This window comes from Passer montanus, unplaced genomic scaffold (assembly GCF_014805655.1).
Source record: "Passer montanus isolate IOZ18808 unplaced genomic scaffold, ASM1480565v1 scaffold23, whole genome shotgun sequence".
Lineage (NCBI taxonomy): Eukaryota > Metazoa > Chordata > Aves > Passeriformes > Passeridae > Passer > Passer montanus.
In genome coordinates, this window is record NW_024366926.1 from 12,105,428 (window position 1) to 12,130,785 (window position 25,358).

Sequence of the window (25,358 nt, forward strand, 5' to 3'; positions counted from 1 at the left end):
GGCCATATATTTAAGCACAGAGCATCGCCTAATCTATTTTTTTTTCCTCCCCTTCTTCCTTTAATAGATGGGAGCACAAAAGCCTGAGAGAGGGTGACCCACCAAACAAAAGGGCCTTTGAGTTCCTAGGAAAAGTAGACTTGGAGGAGGATGGAAGGAATCCAAGTGGCCCTATTATTTCCACTTGCACTAATTAGACATTTTTCTGTCAGCTATTGAGCACTGCTGAGAGGCCAAACTCACTGAATTCATTTCTAAAGTGTTTACAGAAGTTTGCATCTGTTTGTGTCTCTTCAGGAGGAAAATAAGCACTTCAATAGCATTGTGGAAAATCTAAACGAAGCATCCTATTCTGAAGGGCTTGGCAGTCTTGCAGCTGCATAATTTAACTCGCCCCTCAATGCCGAAACCTCTTGTGTCCCTCTCCAAACCCAAATGGACACAAAATGCAGAAAAGTCAAGCCAGGGGGAGAAACGGGCTATTTTTTCCCCCTTTTTGGGAGGCATGCTGTGTGGCACACAGCGCCACGGCTCCGTGTCAGCCGAGCGGGACACGGAGAAATGAACACCCGCTCCTTTCATTCCCTGCCAGCTCGTGTGGCTGGGGAATTCCTCAGCACCCCCAGGGCACAGGGAGCCCTCCCGGGATGAGCCGGGCTCCCAGAGCCTGGGAAAGCCGGGATGCCTCAGCCTGCTCCATCCCCGGGCAGAACCAGGCAGATTTACTCACTTTCCCTGACGCTTCAGAGGGAGAGGGAGAGGGGCACAGAGCGAGGTGGGCGCGCACTTTGTTTTCACATCTGTGCCCGCGACGTGAAATGGATCCGCCTAATTGAGTTTAGGACACAAAGGGAACCTCGCCGCGGCTGGGAAGTGGAATCAGGTGGCGGGGGAATTAAATTTGCTCCAGATTTCTATACACGGAGCACTGGGGGAGATGCAAAGCAGCCCCTGGCGAGGGGGTTTCGCCGGGAGGGAGGGAGGGAGGGCGTGCGGCTCGCACGGCGCCCCGCATTAGCGGGCTCGGCTCCTGCCGAAGTTCGGGTCCCGGCTTTGGGTTCAAAGCCACGACGCCTCCTCCGCCTTGACAATGGGGACCGCTCCCGAGAGAGGGGAGAAGCTCAGAACCGGGGCCATCTGGCACTAGGACGGGCAGGAAAGCGTCAAAGGGAAATTATTGGTGCATGGTAAATGAGGAGGAGGCGGAGGGGAAGGAAATAGGGGGAAATCTTTATGTGGCAGCTGATGGAAGAGGAATTACAAGCCCAAATAAATGAAATATTGATTTAATCCACTCTCTCGGCCCTCTTTATAAAGCCAAGATCCCAGAGGCGAGCCCTCCTCCATAGCCTGCGGGCTCAGGAGGATCCCCTTTGGAAAAACGCCTCGACAAACAGCGTGATTAAAAGCAGGGGAAAGAAAGATTTGATTTTCAGCGTCCCCACAGTTTTGTGGGTGCTCTGGACTCCTGTGTTTGCTGATATCCACTCGCCTCAGACCGGCTGAGTCCTAGTTTCACTTGTGACTGCAGCCGAGCCTTAAAACCTGTTTAAAAAGCCACAACACTGAGAGCGGCCGGCAAAGAATTCCTAACTCCGTGCACAAGGCAGGAGGCACACACGCACTTCCAGGTGCCCCAGTCCTCTCCCAGGAGCCGCTCCTAGTTAGCACTCCACTGAACCCTAACGAATTGCCCGGATTTCTTTCCCCTGTCAGATTAAACCCAGAGCCACGGCGCCGATGGATGGGGCTGGAGCCTTTCCCCCTCGTGCCGGCAAAGCCCGAGCTCCCAGAGACCAAAGGTGCTGTCAGCGAGCCGGACTGCTCTATCAGCCCAGCCTTCCAGCCGGCAGCCAGAGCCCGCTCCGCCAGCAGTTCCCACCAGCCCGGGGATGGGCAGAGAAACGTGTCCGGAGGGGCAGGCTGGCACACGGCACAGCCACGCTGTGCAGCGCTAAAAACTGAAGGGTCCAGGCAGCTCCTGCAGCCCTCCCTCTCGGCTCGGAGCGGATGAGGATTCTCCCTGTTCGTTATCTCGATTTATTCACCCTGCAGGCGGCGGAGAGCTGGGAATTCAGAGGCAGCTCCTTTAGGGGCAGTTCACAACACCTCAGGCTGGGGCAGCTTTTACAACCAACCTTTCCTTGCTTCACCGAGGCTGGGAGTAACTCCTGATTCCCTCAAGGAAAAAGAACAGTGATGAGGACAGAAGGAGAACTCCTAAAGTGCCCAGGAAGCTGCTTGAAGGGGTGTTCCTGGGGCCCTGGGTCCAACAGGGCAGCAGGGATTTGGGGGACCCTGGTCACACGCAGGGCTCCTGCTCTGATTGATACCAAAGATACAGGGGTGCCACTCATTTTGTGGCCCTGGTTTGTACTGGACCTCTTATAAACTATTGTGGCACATTAAAAGGAGATATTTTAATACTTCAATACAGCAAAACCAGCGACAGAACCCCCCTGAGGGAGCAAATGCAAGACCATTATTAACATCTAAAAATATGAGAGACTCTTCCCTGAATCCGTGTCCTCAAAACATCGATCCACTCGAGGAAACACATTTAAAGTTGCAAATACTCCAGGAGGCTGCCTCTGGCAGGAGTAAATCCTACCTATGAGCAAAGTGAAGTGACAGCCCTACACAAAACCAGGATCCAGCTTCACTTTTAAATTTTTTTTTTTTTTATGATCCACACAAATTGTGCTGCAGTTTTCCCACTCAGGCAGCAGAAGGCAGAGTGCTCTGCAGCAGCAGGGCAGTCACCCTGGGGAGCTGAAGCTCTCCTGCCTGCACCTCAGCTCTCACACTTGTCACTTACAAAGCCCCCGCGAGGCTGGGGTGCCGCGATTCCCGATTCCTGGCTGGAATCCATCCCTCACATCACTCTCCGTCCCACTGGGATCACCCAGGAGGAGCTCTGAGGAGGCAGGTAGCAAAAGGTCAGCCTCGACGACCGAGATCCCAGGGCTACGATTTAGGGCTGGTTAGAAGGAGGAGAAACGGAAATCCTCAGCTTTAGCTCTTTTTTCAAAGAGTCCCTGCTCCTGAGTGCCACACACACCCCTACAGTTAGGGCACAGTCCCTTGGAATGGGCTCCCTCATGGCAATCCATCAGCACCTCATTAGCCAAGGGCTGCAGGGCCTTATTTTCCACTCCTTTCCATATTCCCGTTAAATCCCAGGAGACGCCGTGCCAGCAGGGCCAGGAGCCGAGCTCCCCCATCCACGGCCTGCACAAGGACCAGAGCAGCCCCGCTCCTGAAGGCTTTTCCTTCTGTATTCCCATCGTTCCCATCCCACGGCTGGAGGCAGGAATTACTGACAGGCATGGTGAAATTGAAGTACCTTCCCACATCATCACTATGGGTTTTCAAACGGGAAAACAAACAAACAAACAAAAAACAAACAAAAACCAACCAAACAAAAAACCCCTTAAAATATTGATATAGCACGAACCATCCCACAAGAGATGCATGGAGCCATCCTCCAGCTGAAGCCACAGCAGGTTTTTTGGGATCAAAGCTTCCGTGGCCATGGGCATGTTGCCCTCTATTGGCTGCTCACCGAGCACTGGGCTAATTCCATCTCCTGGGAAAGCCAAGACCTGCAGGAAGGGCACCCCTGGCAGCCTCCCTTTGGGACCTGCAGCCCCATTCCGAACCCCACAGCGCAGGTGGTATTCAGAGAGGAAAAATAATCCCTCCTTCTCGATCCCTGCCAGCGAGGATGCTGTGACAATTCTGACTTTGCTTTGCCCTGTTAAATAAATTAAAATCCCCGTGTTTCCCCGTTTTGGCTTTGGATAGAGATGCTGGCTATCACCCTTTGGGCCTTAGTGCAGCTTCCCACCGCAGGGGCTGCGGGAAGGGCTTGGTTGGCTGGCTGGAACCTGTCAGGAAAACGTGGAAAACCTCGGCACATTGAGCTTGTCACTGTGGTGGCCTTCTGGTGGTGAATCCCGTCAGGAAAAAAGGACAAAAAACCCCCCTAAAATTCAAAGCAAACCCTGCACCTTCTCTGGGATGCAGAGGGGCGCTGAGCATCCCTCAGTAACAGAGGAAGGAGAGCACTTGGAGAAGGCGGCTGTGCCTTCCCGACGATCCCACTTGTTTTTTAAAAGCTCGAGAAGGCCGAGGCAAAGCCTTGAAGCCTCAGCCTAATCCTCTTACTCCCTGCGGAGGTCCCATGGAGCTTTTGAGCCCCTCCCAGAGCGAGCCATCCTCGGGAGAGCGGCGGCAGGCAGCGCTGCCCGCTGCAGCACGGCCAGTGTGTTATGGAAATGAAGCGCCTTTCATTCACGGCTCTCAAAGCGCTCCTCAAATGTAATGAATCACGGTTTATGAACTTATTCTAAGCATGGCAAATTAAAATAAACAGAGAGGGGAAAAAATTTTAAAGGTTTTTTTTTTTCCTTTTCTTTTTCTGAACAATAAATCGATAAAGGCTAATTTTTTTTTTCTGTCCTTAGGGGAATTAAATTATCCTTCTGTCCCTCATGCCAAAAAAAAAATAAGGAAGAAAAAAAAGTTGCTCAGACTTTTATCTTTCCTCATCACACTGTAATCACTTCTCTTCAGCCTCATTTCCCCCCCAGCTTTTTATTCAAAGAACCGAGGGAGCCTTTGCTCTGCCTTGAAATTTTATTTAAAATAAAAAAGAGAGGGGAGAAGGAATGGATGAAGGGGGAAAAAAAATCCCTTTTCCTGACTAATACTAATAATACAGGTCAAAATGTCAGTCTATCTACAATTAAATGGAAAACAAAAAAGGTTTTCCCTTTTTCCCATGGTACAATGGCACTGGAATATAAATTACCGATGAAGATGAAAAAATACTTCAAAGCACATGGGGAAAGGCAGCACAACGTTTACAAAGTATTTTCCACCGCAGGATGAAACACTGGAGACAACGGCGACCAATGGACTTCAGGGGGTGTGGGTGAATAGCCCAAAACTAGCACGGAGGAGGATTTGAGGTCCCTATAGTCCCTGACCCCACGGTAGGCTTTGTTTAACAAGGGCAGCTGCAGTTATCAACAGATGTTTCAGCAATAAATAATTGGTATCATCCCAGAAAAGATCCATCTACCTGGGGAGAGGGCATAATGCGGCGAACACGGCCCCACCATTAGAGCCACATTAATCTCCCATCTAGCCAGGCCTCTCGGGGAGCTTGCTGCAGGTGCTTCTCCCGGGAGGGAGCTCCCAAACGCTCCCGTTACAGGGAGCCGAGCCGGGATTGTAAAGGAGGTCAACCTCTGCCATAAATTTCTGTCTGAGGCCACACACACCAAAGGGAGAGAGAAAACAAATAGCTGAGAGCAGCCACTCCCCGGGGAAACCCAGGAGCCCCGCCAGGAGCTGGGGACGCTGGGGCTGCCACTTCCCAGCCCCGCAGTGCCTTTGCTGAGCTCCCCACTGCTCCACACAGGAATCACAGCTGCTCCCGAAGAAAAGCTGCTGGCCTCACTGAGGCAGGGCTCCCCGGGGCAGGTGAGATCTCCTGGCCACCTCGGAGCTAACAACAGGCAGCAACGGGATGGGGTTGCCTTCAGACATGCACCAAAAAACACCCCCCACAAAAGTCACAAAGCTCGTCTTCATTCCTGTCCCGGCAAAGGGATAGCCCTTAGCCCAGATATTGCATTTACCGTGGGAAAAGGGTAAATCAGGAAAATCAGAAAAGCAAAAAGTAATCCACGTTTCTTGCCACTGTCTAATCTTTAAGCTCAAACTCATCACCTTAGGGGATGGGATCCCCAAGGACCTTTGGGATTCTGCAGTTCCTTTCACAGGAGAAATCTCTCACGGGAGAAATCACATTGAATCCTTGCCTTTCCTGCCTAGGTTTTGGCCAGCTTTGGTCCTCAAGGGATTCTGCCAGGTAATTTTACTGGAAAAAGAGCAGGTGAGGAACTGTGCAAGCCCTGCTAAAGCGAGTGACTCATGACCTACCTGAAGAGCAGAATTAAACCAAGCACAGCATTCTTGTCAAATTGGTGGGTTTAAAAAAAAACAACAAAAAAACAAAAAACAACAACAACAACAAAAAAAACTACGTGAACATTTGGCATGTTAGTGTTATTATAATGGCAGGGAAGAGGGAAGCATCACCTTAGTGGAAACAGAAGCAGAAGTGCCCTGTGAAACCCCCTGAGCACCTCATCAGGACATTTTACACCCCAGCTGTGTTGAACTTCATACCAGCAGGTCAGGGAGCCTGGCGCTGATCATATCTTGCAGGTTTGTTTTGTCTTCTGGGCCCAGCTCTTGTTTGTACTGCCACCTCTCCGGCACAAAGGGCCACTTCATTTCCTTTGCCTCCTCCAGCAGGCTCCTCAGCTCCTCAGGAAGCAGGGCTGAAAGGGTCAAAGAGCAGGTGAGGCTATTGCAGCAGGTTCAGCCGCAGCACTCGCCGCGCCAGCCCCTCAAAAAGGTTTCTCCCAGCTGCTTCCAAGGGCTCTCAGCCTCGTGGGGAGCTGCCCTGCCATCAGTTCCCCTTGGCTGCACTGCCCTCCAGGGAAATGGGAGCCTCCAGCCATTAAAAAGGCTTTTAGCAGGAAGTCGGGCCGGCTAGTGGCTGCCTGGGCGTGAAGAGGCAGGAGGGAACCTCTTCCCCTGTGTCCCCCCCATCTGTCCCCTTTGCTCAGGTGACAGTGGCTGAGCCATCCTGGAAAGCCACTTCGAAGTTGGGAGATAAACCTGGACCACAGAGGGCAACCAGACAGAAATCTAAAGGGTTATAATGAGCATTAAGCACAAGCTCTTGGGCGGTTTGTCCCTCCCTGCTCCCTCTCCATACTGGTCCTAAGCCACTCCATCAGCTTTGGGTGGATCTCCAACCTGATCTAACTAAGGAAGCAACTGCTAGGAGCACAGAGCCCGGGATCTGGGCTTGGATCTGTCCCTTCCTTCCAGCCACAGCCCAGGTTTCATTTTCCTTGCAGCAGGGCTGATGTGGGTGTGCTGTGCCGTGCTAACCACTCGGCTGGGCAGCCTCTCTGGCCAATAAAAGTGGATTAACAAAGATTATTGACCAGATGGGGTTAATGGTGATCATCAGCTGCAGATCTGGCCCCTTCTGGCCATTAATCCCCCCCAAAAAAGCCCCTGACAGAGACCATCGCTGCTTTAACAAGGCAACGCAATAAATGCATTGCTACATATTTTTAAATCAATCCTTTATGCAGGGACTGTAGAAAATGAACTTCATCAAAAGGATATTACATGCTAGCACTGCAGCACATTCACAGGTATGGTTTTCCTGGGAAGAAACAGGAAGTTGGACATTTAGGGCCCACTTCCAAAAAAGTCAAGTTTACAATGCTCCTGCTTTTTCCAGCCCACCTTTTCTCACTTGTTGCCATCCCAAGGAAACGCAGGGATTGGAAATCTTCCTGTTACACATCCTGGCTTAAAGTAAAGCCCAATTTCCTTACCCTCCTGGTGCCTGAAGGGGCTCAGCCCTGAATGCCGTGGCAAGGTGGCCAAGTGCCAGGGTTGATGGGGAGAGGAGGTCCTGCTCCCACCCTCACGCTGGAAAATCAGCGCGGGAGCAAATCCACCTCAGCATGGGGATAGTCACCTCATCAGAAGGAACAAATTAGTACAGAGAAAGACTTATCTCCCATGTAGAAAGAAGGGGGACAACTGACCTGCCTGAGTCTTTTCCTAAGGAAGATCCAGCTCCAAGGACAAGAGTTTGCCCTGGTAACAGAGAGCTGTTCTCACTGCTGGCAATTTAAACTCATTACTTAACCGAGTCTGAACGGTCACGGAGGTGGACTGGGATGATTCCTGGCCTAAAACAGAAATAAAGAAGGAATCCAGACCCAACCAACACCCGTTCTGCCCCCTAAAGTGAGACCAGTATGTGCTCCTGCTCTCCCCATCATTTTCATGGATGCGGGTCTGAGGAAGCCGGGGGGAACAAAGGCAGCCCCGGCAGGAGAGGGGGGCGAGGCAAGCCCCTCGGGCCCTGCTCCGGGAGGGTCCCCCCGAAGCCGAGAGCTGCCCTGGCCGGGCGGAGAGCCCCAGCAGTTATTAATGTCGCTGTCACCACCCCGCTGCTGGGTATTTTCCTTCCAGCTGACAGGAACACGGCGCTCGGAAAAGCCCGAGCAGCACTCAAGGCTCTGATGGCCCATTTCCTGAAGCAGTTTACCTGAAGGACCGTGTCCAATCGAGTGATTATAAGGGCACTGATTCACCTTATCTGGAACTAAACTGATTATTTCTCATACTTTGTGGCATTTAATAGGAGAAAAGGAGGGAGGAGGATGGGGTGGGTGGGGGAAGCGCTACCTGATTAGGAGTTCAAGAGCCTATTCTGCCGAGCCACAATAAAACTTAAAAGAATTTGCGACGAGGAAACAAAGTGCCCTTTGTTGGAAACAAAAGAAGAGGAGAGAAAAATCTTCCAGTATCCATAACAGAAACCTCCACGCCACCCTCCAGCGCAAACAGACTTAGGTGCTTCAGGAAAAGGCAGCTGACCTCCCAGCAAGAACAAGGATGCTCGGAAAAACATATTCCCAACGGCTCGGCGCCCCGGGACGAACAAAGGGGTTTAAGGATCACATTAACGTCGGGGCCGAGCCACTCAAGCACGGCGAAAACGAAACATGATTAACACCGGACTGGGAAGCGGGCAGTGCCGCAGATGTGGCACGCAAAGGGGAACCTCAGTACCGCTGCAGCGGAGAAATAATAACCCCTCCCTTCGCAGCCCTGCCAAAATTGCAGCAGGTAACGCCAGCACTGAAGCAAATGTGGAATCCTTTTATTATTTATTTAGCCCTCGCTAAACGCTGCTTCCTTTCCTGGTTATTTATTCCAGCCTCTAGCTAGCATGGATTTTCCTTTCAACAGGGATATTGCAAAGGGTTGGGGTTTTTTGGGTTTTTTTTTTTTTTTTTTTTTCCTTTTTTTTTTTTTTTCCCTTGGACACCACTTATAGAGGTCACACACATTTTACAAGATAAAGATTCGGGCAATGAGCTCTTTAATATATGAGGAGAAACTGACAAACAGAGAGGGCCCTCCCCCAGCTCCTATGAAAGGAGAGGAAATATGTGCCCTTATTCAGAAGTTGCATCCTTTTTTTTCCTTTCTCTTTCTCTCTCTTTTTTTTTTTTAATAACTGAAATTTATGTGCATCAGCAAACTTTTGGGCATTGTTCTTCCCAAACTAAACTGTTCCTTACAGCCTCATGTTTACTGAAGCCTAAAATTAGAACTGACAGCAATTCACTGCAACAAAGTGCACTTCTTCCCCTGCCTGCATCCCATTCACGGCCTCGAAACCCAGGCACCTCTTGACACTGACGGAGACGAGAAATAGGGCAGGGGCGCTGCCGCCTCTCCCGGGCAGAGCTCACCTTGGCAGCGCCGGTACTCCCGGTGCTCCGCCGGGGCCGGGGCCGGCGGCAGCTCGGCGTGCAGGGCTCGCTGGCACTCCTGCAGCAGCGCGGCCACGGCGCTCTGCCCCTCCATGGCCCGACCGAGGGATCCCGGGGCTGTGAGGCGATGGATTGCTCGGGAGAGGACACGGGCTCCCGGGGAAAAGGGTCCCTGGGAGGCTGAGGTACCTGGCAGACAAAGGAGGGGGGAAATGATTAACTAAAGTGTCATCGGTTATCCCAAAGGCGCAAGCAGGGGGAAAGGATGGGGGGAAGCAGAAGAAAACACTTCATCAGAGGAGTGCGTGGAATCACTGCAGGCTCCCGGGCAGCATCTCTGAGGTGCCAGGAGACAGGACGGGCTGTCAGCGGAGCCCTGACACCCCGAGCAGGGAGGTGACAAAGCCCCCTCCACCCGGCAGACTCGGGCTCAGCCGGGATGGAACGGCAGAGAGGAGCCTGCTGTGTGCCCTTCCCAGACCACAGAGACCTTCCCTTCCACCCTGGGATGCCATTCCATGTGTGAGTGTTCCCCTCCAGGTGCTTAGGACACTGCCAGGGGTGATGCAGGAAATCCCCACCATTCCCATCACAGGTATCTGGCTCAGTACCTGCCAGAAAGCTCAGGCAGATTTCAAAAACTAAGCACAAGATAAATATTTTGGGCTTGGGTTTTTTCCCCCCATCGATTTGATGATGGTTTCTCGTAGAAAACTGTTTTTGCAGTCTGAAGCAATACAGCAGGAGCAGTATGAAAATATATCTAAACCTGGGAAAACACCATGGCAGTGAAGGAGGGAGTGCAAAGGACAACACACACAGGCACAGTTTGCTCTGCTGGCTGGAAACCACTCACAATTTAGCAGCTAAAATGTTTCCAGGCAGTTTCCCCCCCTTTCTGCTGTGGCTGTGGGATCTCTGGGCGCTGGAGCACCGTGCTCTCAAGGGCTCTGAGCAGGAGCAAGCTGCCAGACTGAAGAGCAGAGGGCACAAGAGAGGCACTCATGCGAAAGCAGAGAGGATCAGAGAGCTGCCGTGCAGGGGCAGGTGGAGCAGGGAGAAAGATGGGATTCAGCAGCACAGAGCCTGGAGGCAGCAGCTCCTCAGCGGGGCTCTGACTGCCTCTGCAGATGCTAATGGCACAAGTAAAGTAGCTGTGAAAGGGAGACCAAGGGAAAGAGCGTGAGCACATAAGAGAAGCTGGGAGCAAGTAAGAGATCAGCCAGAGGCAGAGCCATGGACAAAAGCAGAAGGAAAACCTAGAAAGTGTTGCCCATCTTTTCAGTCCCAAGTAAGAGCCACCGGGGCCACTCTCTGCAGGGTTTGAGGCAGCTGAGCATGGCTGGGTGCTGATCACATCCCTGTGGATGCACCAGGAACAGAACCCTTTTAGGGGCTCCCATCAGGAGCAAAAGGAGATGGGGCCAGGGACAGCACGGTCCAAAGTGCCCCGGAAGATGGGGCTGAATTACCTGCCACTGGCAAAGATGAATCCAAAAAAGGGGACAACGATGGGATTTGCTCACGGTGCAAGTCCACATCCCAGTTCACAAAGGTCCTTCCTCCCTAAGGATCTGTGAGGGACACATCTCTGAACCCAGGAATGACAGCCAGAAAGCAGAGCCCTCTGCTCCACCCTGCCAAGCTGCTGGTCCTGTTGCAGGGTATCCATCAGGGAAAAGTGCAGTCACACTGACACACCTATGCCAGCGTGGCCTGCTCTGTTAACTGCACTGACATCTGCTAATTGATTTTATCTGATTACCCAGCCCTGTGGGAAGGAGCCTGCAGCTGTCCCAGGAGTGCCTCCCAGGTTGGGATGAAGCATCCCTGCCATCTGGCCCGGACTCCATTCCTTTGTGTAATTGATTTCTCAAAAATCTCATTTTCCAGGGAGCCCACTCCAGTGTCTCCCAAGCACACCTACACCTGCCTTGGATCTGCTGTGGGCAGTAGTCCTGGGAGCCTGGAAACTGCTCAGAAGTGTGCAGAAGCACACTGGAGAAGGCCTGTGCTCAGTTGCCACCTCACAGCCTGTAAATAAATGCTCACAAGCACCACTTGCTGTGAAGGTGCACTAAAGCAAGCAAACACCGGGTTATTTCCCTTTACAAAAATTAACATGGCTCTAGGAGCATCCAAGGAACATGCTCCACTGCCCAGAGCCCCAGATCAGACCTTTAAGCCCAGCCTTGCTCGGGTCTTTGCTGCAGGCAGGAGGGCCCCGTGGCTTTGTGAGCCACACAAGCTGCCACTCTCACAAAGAGCTGCCAGGGCTTAGCAGGGAAGCTCAAATTAGTGTGGAAGAACAGCACTTGGCTTCCTTGGATTGGGAGGATTTAACTCACCAGGAAACTGCCAGGTCCCTAACGGTGATCCACGCATGTCAGCAAGCAAGGGATTTTTTCTTCAAGTACATTTTTCCAAGGAACTGAATAAACAGCAAGGACACGGAGCAATAAAATAATGATTTACAGCAGCAGCTACCCCAGAGTGCTGGGACCACAGAGAGAAGTGCAATAAACTGTACATTAGTGCTCAGAAGGTAGAGAGCCTTTTGAGACCCATCACTGGGGACAATGACTGGCATCATAAAATCAGCTTGAAATGCACCACGGAGCTCTGAAGCACATCAGCATCCTTTACACAGATGCCACTTTGCAAGTTGTGTTTTGTGACAGCTGTCGCGTTGAGTGACAGCTGGGAGGGGGAAATTACCAGGCACGCAGCTTTCCTGGGGAAACATGGGACCTGAGCCTAAAGCCCAAGAGCAGAACAGCAAAAACTTCTGGGGGCCTTTAGAAGCCTCTCAATGGTTACTAATCAGCTTTCTCAAAGTTCCCTTAAATCCCAACAAGTGGCACTTTAAGGAGATGGTTTTGAAGTGGTGAAAATTACAGCCTGACGTGCTGCAGAACTGCCCAGGCAAAAATGTTTTCTAAGCATGCACTTAAAAATGCTCTTTGGAAACACATAATAAAAACCATTTTGCATCAGATTGAAGATTTAAGCACTCCTTGGTGACAGGAAAGCTGCTTCACTGCTGTTTTGGACAAAACCAGCTTTTAAATGCTAGATGTAATCGTTAAGATACTTTAAAAAAGAAATTATGAGGGAAAAAAAACAGTGCCATTTCTGGCTGCAGTCTGGATTAAAATAACTCCTTGCATCAAATATGATGGAAAAAAAAATATTACAAAGGTCTCAGGGGATGAAAAATGCGTTTCTGTGGTTCCCTCTAATTGGGGCTGGGGTTCAGAACAAGAGGGATGGAGGGAAGAATTGGGTGGGACACAGAGAAATGATCTCTTTAATAAGAAATGGGCCATACTGTGACATTTCAGAGCCCTTGGGCTAGAAGACCAAAAGATCTGTCAAGAGAAAGGAATTTTAAGTTCTGCCATGGGTGGAAGGAAGCCTGGGAGTCAATCTAGCCGGTTTAAGACTGCAATTAGCTCTGGAGGCTTTAAGAAAAAGAAGATGTAATTGCTGCATTCAAACTTCAAATGCAGCAAGGATAACAAGCAGTGGTTTCTCAGACAACATCATTTGGGAAATTTTCCACAGCATTATGGTCCTGAAACACAAATTAGAGATCGCCAGGCCTTTTCTCTCTGAAAATATATTATCCTAATTTTCATCTTATTCAGGGTACCCTCCAGCTCCAGGGAGACTAATGAAGAGGAAGCAAAGACCTGATGAGTTCCATGTGGAGACTACATTTATGGATTAATCCCAACAGGGAGCAAATAAACCTTATTCCCAGAGCTCTCAGTTGGGACTCCACACAATCAGTTGAGGAATGGATGGTTATTTATGGCTGAGGCTGTTTTGACTTTCAAATAAACATTTTAATTATTTTAAGTGTTACACTGGAACCCGGAATGGGAGCCCCGCTTTCATTGCTCTGCCTTGCTCTCCTGCCTCCTAATCCCAAACCACTCTGGTCATTATGACACCGTGCAAACGATACTGATCTTCATGACTAAAACACTGGAAAGGCAAAATCCATGCACCAGGCAAACTAGAGAAGAGGAAGGAGGGAAAGGGAGGAGGAAAAGGGAGGAGGATAAATGAAAGGAACACTCTCAAACCACACTGAGCCCGAAGAAAATGAGGTGCCGACTCTGAAACCTTTTGCAATCAGGTTGGCACATCCTGATCCATCTTTGCACCCTGTTTTCCCCTGCCTGCTCCTACCAGCAATTTTAATAACCAAAGTGCTTCAGAGCATTTCTTTTCCAACAGCTCATTTTCAATCCAAGTACCTATGCCACTTGCACTGCAAGCTTCTCCCCCCCAGCCTAATTTGGTGTGCTGTGGCCTTTCCACTCTGAGATGAACAAAGCCACACTCATTTTCAGGGAAGCTCTTCAGGCTGTTAGAGTCCCTTGCTAAATAAAGACAAGGGGTGAAATCATGGCACAGATCTCTTGGAGTTACAGTCCCACCTTCACTCTGTATTCTGGCATTTCACCTCCCTCTGCTTTCTGTAGGTAGACTGAAGAAACGGCAGGAGGCTGTCCCTGGGAGAGCAGTGGAACATCTGGGCTGGTGTTTTTACCTGCAGCAGGTGAGGGGGAGCATGCACACCACACAGCACCCTCGGCTGCTCTCCCTCCTGTGGATCTGTGCACGAGCCTTCTGGAGCCCTTCCTGCCACTCCTGGCAAAAATAACAGGCTCAGCTTCATTTTTGGATTTGGCTGCTGGAGGGATTAAAAAAATAAAACAGGAAAAAAACCCCGAACTCATTCTCTTGATAACTTAGCAAAGGTTTCAATAACTGAGTTAATATCATTGTCTTCAGTTTCTCTGAACATTTCAGTGCCCACATGCTTGTGTTTTCCTAGAGCATTTACCTTTCCTTGCAGAAAGATGGTTTTAAAAAAAATAAATAGATTTGCTAGGGGCTTTATTCAGTTAGTTAGCTAGTTTACTTCTCTGGATTAAAGATTAGATGTTTTCTTTTAGTAAAGCTGGCTACCCCAACTGGCTGTATTAAAATAAGGAAGAATCTTAATCAAAAAGCCTCTCCTAAGGCAAGCTTTCTTGTTAATATGCACCAACATGAAAGGGTTTCTTTTCATCCTATACAACTACAGTGTGTGTAAATTGCAGGGGGCTCATTGGCATAAATCTTGGCTGTGACCTCTGAGGTAAACTGGATTTACATTACTTTCTGACAAGAATTAAATGAAGGCCTTGTGGATATATGAACAGCCTTCTAGACTGCAACAGATGGGCATGAATGTGCTCCCTAGGCAAACTATCAGTGACATCTGTGTCCTCCAAATTCTGGTGGTCTCAGCCAATTAGCAGGCAAAAGGGGAGAAAAAAAAAAAAGGAAAAAAAGAAGCCTGCCCCTGCACAGCTTCCCCAGGCAGAGCCGAAGCAGAAGTGCTTCTGTTTGGAAATGGGATCAGGAACAGCCTCCGGCAGCAAGGAGGAGCTTTGCTGGCTGCTGGGATGCAGAGGTAACACTGCAGAAAAAGCTGAAGAAATTGGGTAGAAGAGATATTAATATTAACATAGGGCAAAGCCCAGCCCCACCTAAGGCTGTGTGGGGCTGGGATCATGGGCTGCCATCGTGGATTTGCACTGCTGCAGCCAGGGATGCAGATTTGTGGATCCTAAAGCTGAGGAGGGGTGAAAGTGAAGCCCAGTGCCTGCCACAGCTAAGGCAGGAAAAGCCCCACTCCTGATCCATATTTGAACCCCCACCACGGCCCCCTCTCCCTGCAGAGAGCTGGAAGGGACCCACAAGGGTTCCCAAATCCTCTCTGAAGGGGATTCCCAACCCCTCCTCGGGTGGATGGGCTCGGGGGAGCCACATACTCAACAGCCACTGCACCTGCCTGCTCCAGAGCTCAGAGCTCTGTGGAAGAGCATTTCAGCTACAAAAAAAAACACCTTGGGGAAGAAAACCTTTCCAGTTTTGTTTGTCAGAATGAGGTTTGGGATTCCTTGGTGCAGCACGGCCACAGGACAGAGCCAAAGGCACACAGCAACTGCTCACCACACTGGCCAGAGGGGCACCAGGGAGTCAAAACCCATCTCCAGCCTAGAGCAGAGCCATGGTGTCAGGCCAGCTGGAGCACAGGAATGCCCCAGCCCATTCCCTGCCTCCCAGTTTAATGGAGCTGCCATGGCAGGAGCAGGCAGGACCTCTGGCTAGGAGCAGGGCATGGAACAAAAGCACCTGTTGTTTTACCCTGGTCATGACTTTTCAGAGAGGCCACTTGGGTGCTTTTCCCCCTCATCACTGCTGTCCCAAGTACTACTAGGGGATGTAGGAAAAAAAAAAAAAGAAGGAATAATTGAGGGGCAGATCAATAAATTTAAAAGTTCTGAAAAAAAGGAAAAGAGAAAAAGGCATAATGAATTTGGTACAGCACATATTTTTAGATCAAAGATGCCTTTGAAGTGACAAACCCTTAATCCATAAACTACTGAAGCACTTCCTTTCTCTCCCAAACTACTTGTTGTCAAATAAAATGGAAGTTAAGGAAATTATCTTTATCTGAAAATGGCCAAAAGAAGCCATCACCTAATGACAGCCTTGTCAAAATGACAATTGGGGAAATTGTTAGGAAGGGGAGGCCTGACGACTGGAGGAATAAGCTGGCTGTTTGCTCTAATCTGGTCAGGCAGGCCCCACACAATTCCAGTCAGCTTGCTGTGTGAAACAGCTAAGTCTTTGTCAGCCCAGGCAGGGGCTGGAAAGACTTCTCTTTCATGAATATGTATCACCACCCTCCACGGCTACAGGAAAAAAACCAAACCTAAACCTTCCAAACAGCAAAATTCTGTAAAATGGAAAAAAAAAAAAAAAAAAACCAACAAATCCCAGAACTACAAAATCCTGAGATATGGAGCCACACAGATGGAAAAAGAGAGTAAGGAATGACAGTGCACGTTTTGGAAGTGCAGCCAGAAGGAGCCTCTTCCCAAAGGCTTTCTTTGCACTTTTATGCCCCAGCAGGCTGAGATGAGGCACTTCAAGTGCACAAAGGCAGAAGGGCCCATCGGGGTATTTAATATCCATCACTTTGTGGTTTAGATCTGGCCTTGGTGGCACCAAACCCCACAGATACACATGGAGCTCACAGGAATTCCTTGTGCCAGGAGGGAATCACCCCCAGAAGGTCTGAACACTGCCAAGGGCAGGCACAGAGGCAGCTTTGGACCAGGGGCAGAAATTCCCTGTGAGGCCTCAAATTTCATCCCACTGAAATGGTTTTCTGAGAGATGTCCATGACATCTGTAAATGAAACCCTTCACAACACGTGGAACTGAAACTGGTGAGACTCCTGTAATCCCAAAAATGGTGCTTAAAGCAATGGATGGGCAGATGGGAAAAGAACACAGGATCAAACAGAGCCCATCCCTGCTGCAGAAAACCCAAATGAAGATATTTTAAGCTGTGGTGGGTTTTGTCTCTGTTGGAGAACTACGGCATCATCAAAGCACAACAATGTCTGAAAAGTTACCTTCAAGTGCTTGCTGCCATCTTTTTACCTTTGCTTGTAAAACTGCAAGCCAGATCTTGATTTATTACCGAGAGCTTGTGGTGATATCATAAACTTCAGTTTTTCTGGAAATAACGAGCAGAATATGCAAGTTTGGCTCCCAGCAGAGATATCAAGACACAGCACTCAGTTTTGAGGTTCCCAATATTATGCAATGTTTGCTGTAGACATTTCCATTCCATTAGCATATTCTACTTTACACGAAATCCAGCAATGAATGCTGTCCCTGATCTGAGGCTAATCCTCTTTAAAGAGCTACAGGCTATATTACATGTGGCCACAGCCACGGTTCTGCCAGGGCTGGATCACTTTGAAGCCTATTGAACAGTGTTCCCTTGTGAGGCCATACACAGAGCCACAAAGGGATGCTCCCTGTGCTCCAAAATCCTGCTGGTTCCTCCTCCAGGAGTTCCTCTCAGGGACAGAGCAGAGTGCCAGGCAAGGGGCTGCAGACAAGGAAGAGACACCCGGCTGCCTTCACCACCCCTCAGTGCCAATTTATGTGCCCACAGTAATAAAAATCCTTTTTTTCCTAAACCTCAACAGCAGCTGCCCCGAGGGAGGGCTTCCAGAACAATCAAAGGTGAAGGAGAGCCAGACACCTGCTTCCCTGAGTAGGAAACAAGCTGTTTGAGTAGTTTGGGAGGCAGACATATCTGTCTTGGAAGGGAAAAGAGAGAGATGGTCATGGATGTACCTGTGAGGCTGCATTGCTCCCAGCTGGGTGCCCCTGAGTGCTGTAAACTGAGATAATGGAACTGTGTTTTTATTGCCACACAGTGTGGAATCTCCAACACCTTCACATCTATACAAACTTAAAGGGAAAAAAAAATTCAAAACGACAAAAAGGTCACTATATTCTCTGGTCCTGCTACATATCAGCAAAATACAGCTTATATTATCTTTAATTGTTCAAAATTGCTTTCTTTGTTCATTGAAGGGAACTGGACTCTGCTCAGCCTTCACTGTGCACATAAAATTTTCTGTCTGAATGGTGTTAAACCAGACAAAAAGAGTGGATTCAGCCTCCAGAGTAAAATGTGGGGACTGGTGAAGGCAATGTTCAACCTCCTCACTATCAAAATAGCCACAAAATTTATTTTTTCCTTTGCAGTGGAGGGAGAAAGGGTCCAGAGAAAAAACAAACACAAGGTGGAGGGAGCAGCAGAGGGAATAGGAAAAATAACCAGAAGGATGGTGAGAGGGAAGAACAGCAGAGAGCAGGAGGGAAAGGAAAATGGAAGAGAAACTGAGAGGGAAGAGAAAGGGAGAAGCCAGACAGGCTCTAAAGGAGGACCAAGGGCAGATCATGATGTAGAACGAAAACGAGAACTTGGAAAGTGACACAAACAAAGTTCATCTTGTCAAGAGCACTTTTCAGCAGTCAAGGTGAATATTCCTCATCAGTTTACTCAGGTCAGATGATAAGAAAGGAGGAAGAGCTCTTTTTCCTGAGTAAACAAGGATCAAAGAAGGAAATAAACAGAGGAGATTTTGCCCTCTCTTCCTCCTTTGGAAGATCTCCTCTCTGCTTATGGAGTGGAGCTGCTCTTGGCACTGGGAGCTAAAACTTCAGGGAACACACATCCTCTCCTCTCTCTCACACTGACATCCAGTGGCATACAGTGGGATATCTCTGGAGCACACCTGCCTTTGAGAAGGGCCTGTCTCTTTTCTCTTTGAACATGAGGCCCTCGGCTGCTGTACAGTAACAAGAACTCATTGCAGAGCCTCACTACAGGTTGTTGCACACTCCATTAGGCCTTTCCCAACTCCTGGAAGTTACCACTGCCAGTACTACCACTACCTTACAAGCACCTCGACAACTCTTGCACTACCAAAATTAAATGTATGGCTAAAAACGAAAAATAAAGAAAAAGGAAAGAAACCCCACTGACAATCCAACAGCTAATAAGCACAAAACATAAAAATCCCCCAAAACAAAGCTTGCCTTCCCTTGTCTGGTCACACATTGCCATCTACTGGCTCCCACTCCTGTGCTCCGAGTGCCTGGGTGGTTTGGAATGAGAAAAGGGCTGTGAGCAGCCTGGGGTTGATGGCCCTAAATCCGTCGGCTCTCACTCAGCTGCCGCTCGGTGACTCGGCAGGTCCCTGAGGGACAGGTTCAGGTCCCCCCTGTGCCCAGGCTCGTGTGACAGGTGACAAGACACAGTGAGGCATTAACACCAGGCCAAGCCAGCAAACAGGGCTCATGTGCCTCGGGAGAGGGCTGGAGGGGACAACCACCCACCTACTGCCCCCTTCTTGGGCTTTCTGAGCTCACAGAACCACGGGAGTTACACTCACACGCAACACCCACAGCTGTTGTCACCCTTTACACCTGAACCCACCCAAATGCCAGCACCACATCGACAGTTTTGATAACCAGGTGCAAAATCTGACCTTAGGAGAGAGGGACGGGACAGTGGAAGTCTCAGCACGGCAGAAATCAGGCCAGGCTCCCTGCTGATTCAGCAGGGCTAGGATACTTCCATCGTGTACATTTAAATAGCAGAGACAAGGAGAAAGTTTCAGACTGGTCTGGAAAGGCTTTTATGCCATAACAGAGACAGAACTATAAAGGGCATTTTTCCCAAGTGTCCAAGAAATGTCATCACAGCATTCCCAACTCATAAGCACTCCCACAGACGATTAAAAGACTACACTTCTATAACTCTTCTGACCTACCACGAACAAGCCAGAAAGAGAAAGAAACACATTTCCCCTCACTGACTCCTGTTTCCTAAGCCAATTAGGATTGACAGCAACATAAAAGTTCCTGGTATTTTTCAATTTCCCACATTCACCTATGGATTTGGCTCTGGAATTAGAGGAATCACTTCTCAGAAGAACAATGCACCGTCACAGCCACAGCAAAACCACCTCAATCTTCCAGCCTGAAAACCACTAAATTAGCCCAAACACACTTATCGGCAGTTTCACTTACGACCGAAGAAATTTCAAGCAAAAGAAGAAGTCATTGTAACACTGGAATATACAGAACAGAAGAATTTCAGCAGGAAGATCACCCATAAACCCCACAGGCACAGAGCGCCTGCATATTTTTTTTTCCCTCATAAAGGGCAAACCTGGAGCTGTTTTCCTGAAGCTGGCAGCGTTTCAACTGACTAGAAACTTATTGAAGAGAGAAGCTGTAAATCCAGTTCCTGCCCTCCCCTGCACAAAATCACACAGAGCTGTACTTAAACCATAAAACAATAAAGGAATATGAAGCTAATTCGAAGTTACACAATCCTAGGGGAAAAAAAGGGAAAGGTCCTTACGTACCTCAACAGACACAAGAATCAAAATAATCCCGTCAGAAAAGTTGTCTGATGACCTGGGACTCGGCTGTTTTCCGGAAAACAAAGGGCTGGCAGGAATTATAACCATCGACAGATGCAATAAACAGCAAGGTTGCACAATTCTGGCTTTTCCAGAAGGCCACAAAGTGTTTCGTTTTTCTTGTGTGTGAGCACACAGGCCCAGCCCTGCCTGCTGTAAAAAACGCCTTCACCTGTGGGAGAAAGTTGGAACAATCTGTTTTCCTTCTCTGCTTTTCAGCACAACTTCCTGCAGGACGCAGTTTAATCCCTTTTTTCTCCCTTTTTTTCCCAATGTCAGGGAGAAGAGCCCATGGAACAGCCCTATTAGGCTGCATGCAGATAAAAATTATTCCACAAGAACTGCAAGGGAACTTATCAACCCACAAGTCACTGACCTGTTTGCTGAAGATATAAAAAGAGCCCACAAGTGAAAAACAGTTTGGATGAAGCAAGGCAGGATTTGACGGCCCATGGCAAAGCAACGAAGCCCTCAGTGCTTGCTCGCTGTGTGGGCACAGGGAAGGGAGGACACGGAACGTTTGGGATCTGGATGGAAAAGGAACGCGTTTGCTTCGCCACTTGTCCTGGGCTGGGGGGTAACACAGGGGAATATGAAAAACCAAGCATAAAGAAGAACCCACGGCTGTCTCAGGATCTGTAAAGGGAAAAGAAAAAGAAAGAGAAGTGAGGAAAAGTTTTCAGATCGGTTCAGACCATGGGCCAGGGGAACATGAGGCTGTTTGCCAAAGGAGGCGCAATCAACCGCAACTGCGGTTGCTTAAAGCAAACAACCAAACATTTTAAAACAATCAATTTAAGAACAACATCAGGTCAACTGCTATGCTTATAAAACGCTTCCCAAAGCGTTTTACTCCTCTAAGCGTTCATTTGGGGGGTAAACCCGGAATTATTTCGTCTGACAGCTGAGCCCGTGGACTTGTGATCCCTGACACGGCTCTGAACACATGTTCAGATGGCCCCGGACAGACCTGTGGCTATTCCTTTAGAGTTATTCACTGTAGTAAATAATTTAACTCTTATTTTCTTTTCTTTTTTTTTCCCCCCTTTATTTTTAAAGACGCTCTATTTCCGGCCCCGAGGTGCCCTCAGCGCTTCCCGCCCATCGCCGCCCATCCCAGCTCCTCCCGCCTCCCGCTCCAGCTCCTCCCGCCTCAGCGCTTCCCGCCGGCCCCCTCAGGAGTTACCGGGAATCAGGAGCCGCCGCAGCCCTCGGCGGCCGCCGGAGCCCCGCTCCCGGCAGGTGAGGAGGCGGCCGGGCCGGGCGGACGTGAGGGGAAGAGGGGGCGGGATAGATCGGCGGGCAGACCGGGATGTCGCCGGGCGGCTCCCATGGGGTCGGTCCGGGAAGTCCCGGGCTGGCCGTGCTGAGGGGTGGGGAGGGGGCACCGAGCCTGCCCCGGGAGCCCGTATCCTTAGGGCTTCCCGCTGTTCTGCTGCCTCTGGGCGTGGGGGTGATGACACTCGCTGTCCCCTAGGAGAGGATGATGAGGTGAGGCCACGGCGGAGGTGCGGACAACAGCGGGGCTGCCTTGGAGCTGAGGGAGAAGTCCACAGAAAGTTTGTTCCTCCTGGCCAATGCACCCTAGTAAGTAAAAACTCCTTTAGCATTTACGTGAAGCAGTGTTCAGTGTGCTCGCCCTCAGTGAGCCTTTGAGGCGGGACTGGGCAGCCGTGAGGGGATCGCGGGTCTGGAGCGGGGTCTGTGGGAGCTGCCGAGAGCCAGGCTCATCAGGGGGTGCTGCCGAAGCAATGGGTGGCTGTTCTTTTTAAAATTAATTTATGTAGCCGTCTGTAAAATTCAGTAATTCGCATCAAAGTGGTGAGGCACAGAAGTGTCTCTGTGGGCTGAGCTGCAAACACAATGAAAGCGCTCAGTGGTTTTTCCCTTCACTAAATATGTCCTCATGTAATATCCCCTTAGTGGTGCAAGACGAGGAAGGGACACGGGGACAGTCCCTCCTGGCCCACTGAGCTGCTTCCAGCGTCCCAGAGAGGGCTGGGGAATCTACAAGGAGGAGGGACCGATAATGGAGCCACCACAGCTTGTGGCTCACAGATGGCAGAGGAGCAACCTGCTATCAGGGCATCTGTCTGTGTTCCTGCCAAAAGCACAGATGATATTTCCTAGCTTGTTTTAAAGGGAGCCCTGCTGGAAGTTCTGTGTTTCACTCATCTTCTGTGCTGTTGCAGCCTGCTTCAGTAACCAAGCTGAGGTTGCTGAGCTACTGTGTCAGAACTGTGGCTGGTTGTGTGTTAAAGGTGCAAAGGAAGCAGTTTTGAGGTTTCACAGAGAAAACGATGCACCGATACACCACCACGCACTCTGTTTGGTGTTTGTGTGCAGTGTGTAAAAACCACATGTCAACTCCATCATCACACAACACAATCATCACTTCATTGCAGTGGTGATTCAGCTGCTCATAAAGCTCTGAATGGAGCTGGTGAGCTCCAGAGCTGTGTGAGACAAGCTTACTGCAACCTGCGTGTGGAAACATCTGCACTGTGTGATACCAGTTAAATGGCTGCTCACATGTTTCTCTGGTGAGTAACTGGGAACTCATTTGCTGGTTTCTGCTTTCAAATAGCAAGACTTTCCTTTTCAAGGCTCAGTTTTAGTGCGGGAGGACACTGGCCTTGCACTTAGAGAACCAGATGGCAGTCTTTCCTGAGCTGTCTCAGGTTTTCTTAGGATGCACTGCAGTCGCTCAGGCTTTGGAGCAGAATTTGTTTCATAAGTATGTGGTCTCTGTGAAGAACTTTAAAAAACAGCACAAAACTACCAAACCCAAGAAAAGTAATTTCTTTTGGCACTTCTGCAGCAGTGGAGAGTTGGGATTTTCCAGCAGACAATGGGGAAATAGCTAGAGGTGGTGACAATTCCTCTTTTAGGTCTCGTGGACGGCCCAACTTTCTACATTCACTTTCCGTGCTGTCCCAGCAGTCACTTTCTAAACACTTTTTCCGTGCAAGAGGTCAGTTTGGACAGCCCAAGGAATGCTTTATAGATATTTGATTTACCACTGCCTGCAGACAGAGTGTTGGCAAAGATCTCTTGATACCCGAGAGCAAAGCACCCAGGCCCAGCCAGTACTGCCTCACCCCGTTTTAAGTCTATCCAGCAAATCTTACTGCTAAATGACACATTTCCTGCAAAGATAAATCTGCCTGTGAGACCCTCACGAAGAGCTTGCTGGCAGCAGCGGTTAGTCGTGGCTGCTGAGCTCCCACTGCTGTGCTCCCAGGTGTCTGGAAGTGCTGTGCAGTCAGTGGAGCACAGGAAACCTTTCGGCGTCGCTCCAAAACCGATCTGTTGCGTTCCGCAGCCGCTCCGTGCCGTCATCTTGCCGTCCCCTGGTCCCAAGGGCTCCTCTCGTCATGAGCTCCTTCGAGGAGGCCGAAACAGAGGAGACAGTGACGTGCCTGCACCTGACCTTCTACCACCCTGGCCAGGCCGAGAGGATGGTGTTCCGCTGCCTGGATTTCTGCCGGCGCCAGCGCGTCCGGGCGGACGACACGGCCAGGTTCGGCCGCGACTCCAGCCTCTGCCACTACAGCCTGGTGGACACGCGCGTCTCCCGCCTCCAGTTCTCCCTGCAGTTCTACAGGAAGCTCCACACCTCCGAGTACGGCTTCGAGATCAAGAACTTGAGCAAGAAAACGAAGCTGACCGTCAACCAGACGGAGCTGGGCTACTTGAACAAAATCGACCTGCCCTGGAAGTGCATCATCTGCTTCGGGGACTACCAGATCCTGGCAGAGATTCAAGAAGGGGAGGCCGTGGATTATTTTGAGACTCACTTGCACTTGGCTGAAGCACCCATCTTACAGGAAAGGTGCCTGCCATCCCTGCAGCCTATCCCCGAGAACGGCATTACTCCTTCCTTTCCTCTTTGCCAAGGCAAAAGCCCGACAGAGATTGACGAGAACGAGCTGTACTAGCAGGGAGAAGGAGGCTGGATCAGCTTTTGTAGCTCCAACAGACACGGCCCTCACCTCAGCCCGGTGTTCTTGGCTGTGCACATCAGTCTTCTTTGCTTGGTGTTTCCAGCACAGATGTTCCAGAGCACTGCTCCACAGGAATGGATTCTTGCCACTGCCTTCACAGAGGGCTCTCTGATGCCCAGAAAGGTGTGGGAGATGAGGGGTCACTCAAATCCATGGAATCCCAGAACTGTGGCCACGTGCCTTGGAGGGGTATTTAACAGGCATTAATACAGCAGGGGTTTTGGTCCCAGCCAAGGGGTGATACAATGTCTTGTTGCATATTTTACTTCGTGCTCTCTTTTGCACACCAAATTCCAAACAGTATTTTTTTGTGAGCCTAGGTTGTAACTTCACAGATTTTGCAACTTGGAAACACTTTGTCCTTTTAAATTTATGTTTTCATTAGCTTCAAAGCAAGGTTTCTGTTTTATTTTTACTTATTTAATTAACTTTTTTTTTTTTTTCTGCAAGTTAACTACTTTTGCTTGTGATGTAGACAAACATGTAGCATCAATCATCATGGTCTATAAAAATACACATTAATTTTGCAATAAATACATTTTGTTCCCTAGTAAGGGTTTGCTCTATTTTGTAGCTGCACTCTAAAATAATTTGTGGAGAATAAAATTATTTCCAGGACCATCAAGATAAGAGACTGTCACTGGCACTATTCCAGGCTTTCCAAAAATGCCATTGCTCTAAGGTAAGAATTTACTTAATTACTTTCAGGAAGTTTTCTACCTCTCCTCCTCTACCCAAACCTCTCTAATAATTTTCCTGTCTTTTAAGTATTTCTCAGGTTGTTTCAGTCTAGTTTTTCTTTGTCAGGGCCTCAGCTTTTCATTGGCATTTGGCTTTTTTATTTTGTCAAGTATTTTATCTCGCTTGAAAGACATACTGGGGAAGAATAGGAGTTACCCATTTTATCACCCCTAAATATTAGGATGCATTTCAGCATTAATCATTCCAAGAAAACCATAATTATGACTGAGGGGAGGAACAGCTGAGATTAAGGCAACCAACCACAAGTGAGAGAAAGCCATGGGAGAGGCCATGAAACTCAAACACAGGCTTATGTAGGATTTGTCTGTTCAA

General features: G+C 49.5%; 2 protein-coding genes across 14 annotated transcripts in view; one reads left to right on the forward strand and one right to left on the reverse strand.

The window, feature by feature from the left end:
- Nucleotides 1-20,781, reverse strand: part of ALPK1 (alpha kinase 1) — a 31,653-nt gene extending 10,872 nt beyond the window's left edge. The window contains exons 1-5 of one of the 8 annotated variants that reach the window (XM_039710514.1): nucleotides 20,022-20,080; nucleotides 11,750-11,832; nucleotides 10,874-10,975; nucleotides 9,381-9,590; nucleotides 6,205-6,359 (exon numbers count right to left, since the gene is read on the reverse strand). In XM_039710514.1, the coding sequence (XP_039566448.1) occupies nucleotides 6,205-6,359; nucleotides 9,381-9,495 (270 nt within the window). In that variant the 5' untranslated portion in view covers nucleotides 9,496-9,590; nucleotides 10,874-10,975; nucleotides 11,750-11,832; nucleotides 20,022-20,080. Of the gene's footprint in view, nucleotides 1-6,204; nucleotides 6,360-7,439; nucleotides 7,617-7,655; nucleotides 7,803-9,380; nucleotides 9,591-10,873; nucleotides 10,976-11,749; nucleotides 11,833-13,965; nucleotides 14,067-20,021; nucleotides 20,084-20,220; nucleotides 20,450-20,653 lie in introns of those variants that run through there. The other 7 variants (XM_039710512.1, XM_039710511.1, XM_039710510.1 and 4 more) reach the window with 7 other exon arrangements.
- A 23-nt stretch (nucleotides 20,782-20,804) lies between these two features.
- Nucleotides 20,805-24,861, forward strand: TIFA (TRAF interacting protein with forkhead associated domain). Of its 6 annotated transcripts, none has more exons than XM_039710521.1 (5): nucleotides 20,805-20,942; nucleotides 21,337-21,519; nucleotides 21,755-21,864; nucleotides 22,683-22,820; nucleotides 23,169-24,861. In XM_039710521.1, exon 5 carries the CDS (start codon nucleotides 23,655-23,657, stop codon nucleotides 24,216-24,218), a length of 564 nt encoding a protein of 187 aa, XP_039566455.1. In that variant the 5' UTR covers nucleotides 20,805-20,942; nucleotides 21,337-21,519; nucleotides 21,755-21,864; nucleotides 22,683-22,820; nucleotides 23,169-23,654; the 3' UTR covers nucleotides 24,219-24,861. The 6 variants fall into 6 exon arrangements, with proteins under 6 accessions (XP_039566455.1, XP_039566452.1, XP_039566453.1 ...); XM_039710518.1 differs by having other exon boundaries at nucleotides 23,522-24,861; XM_039710519.1 differs by having other exon boundaries at nucleotides 23,603-24,861.
- Nucleotides 24,862-25,358: the final 497 nt, after the last annotated feature.

What these genes read in the sequence shown, in the direction of transcription:
- TIFA (XM_039710518.1), top strand. Translation starts at nt 22,798, where the DNA reads ATGGCTGCTCACATGTTTCTCTG. An exon ending in GCTGCTCACATGTTTCTCTG is followed by an intron (nt 22,821 to 23,521) that starts GTGAGTAACTGG and finishes CTGTGCTCCCAG; the next exon opens with GTGTCTGGAAGTGCTGTGCA.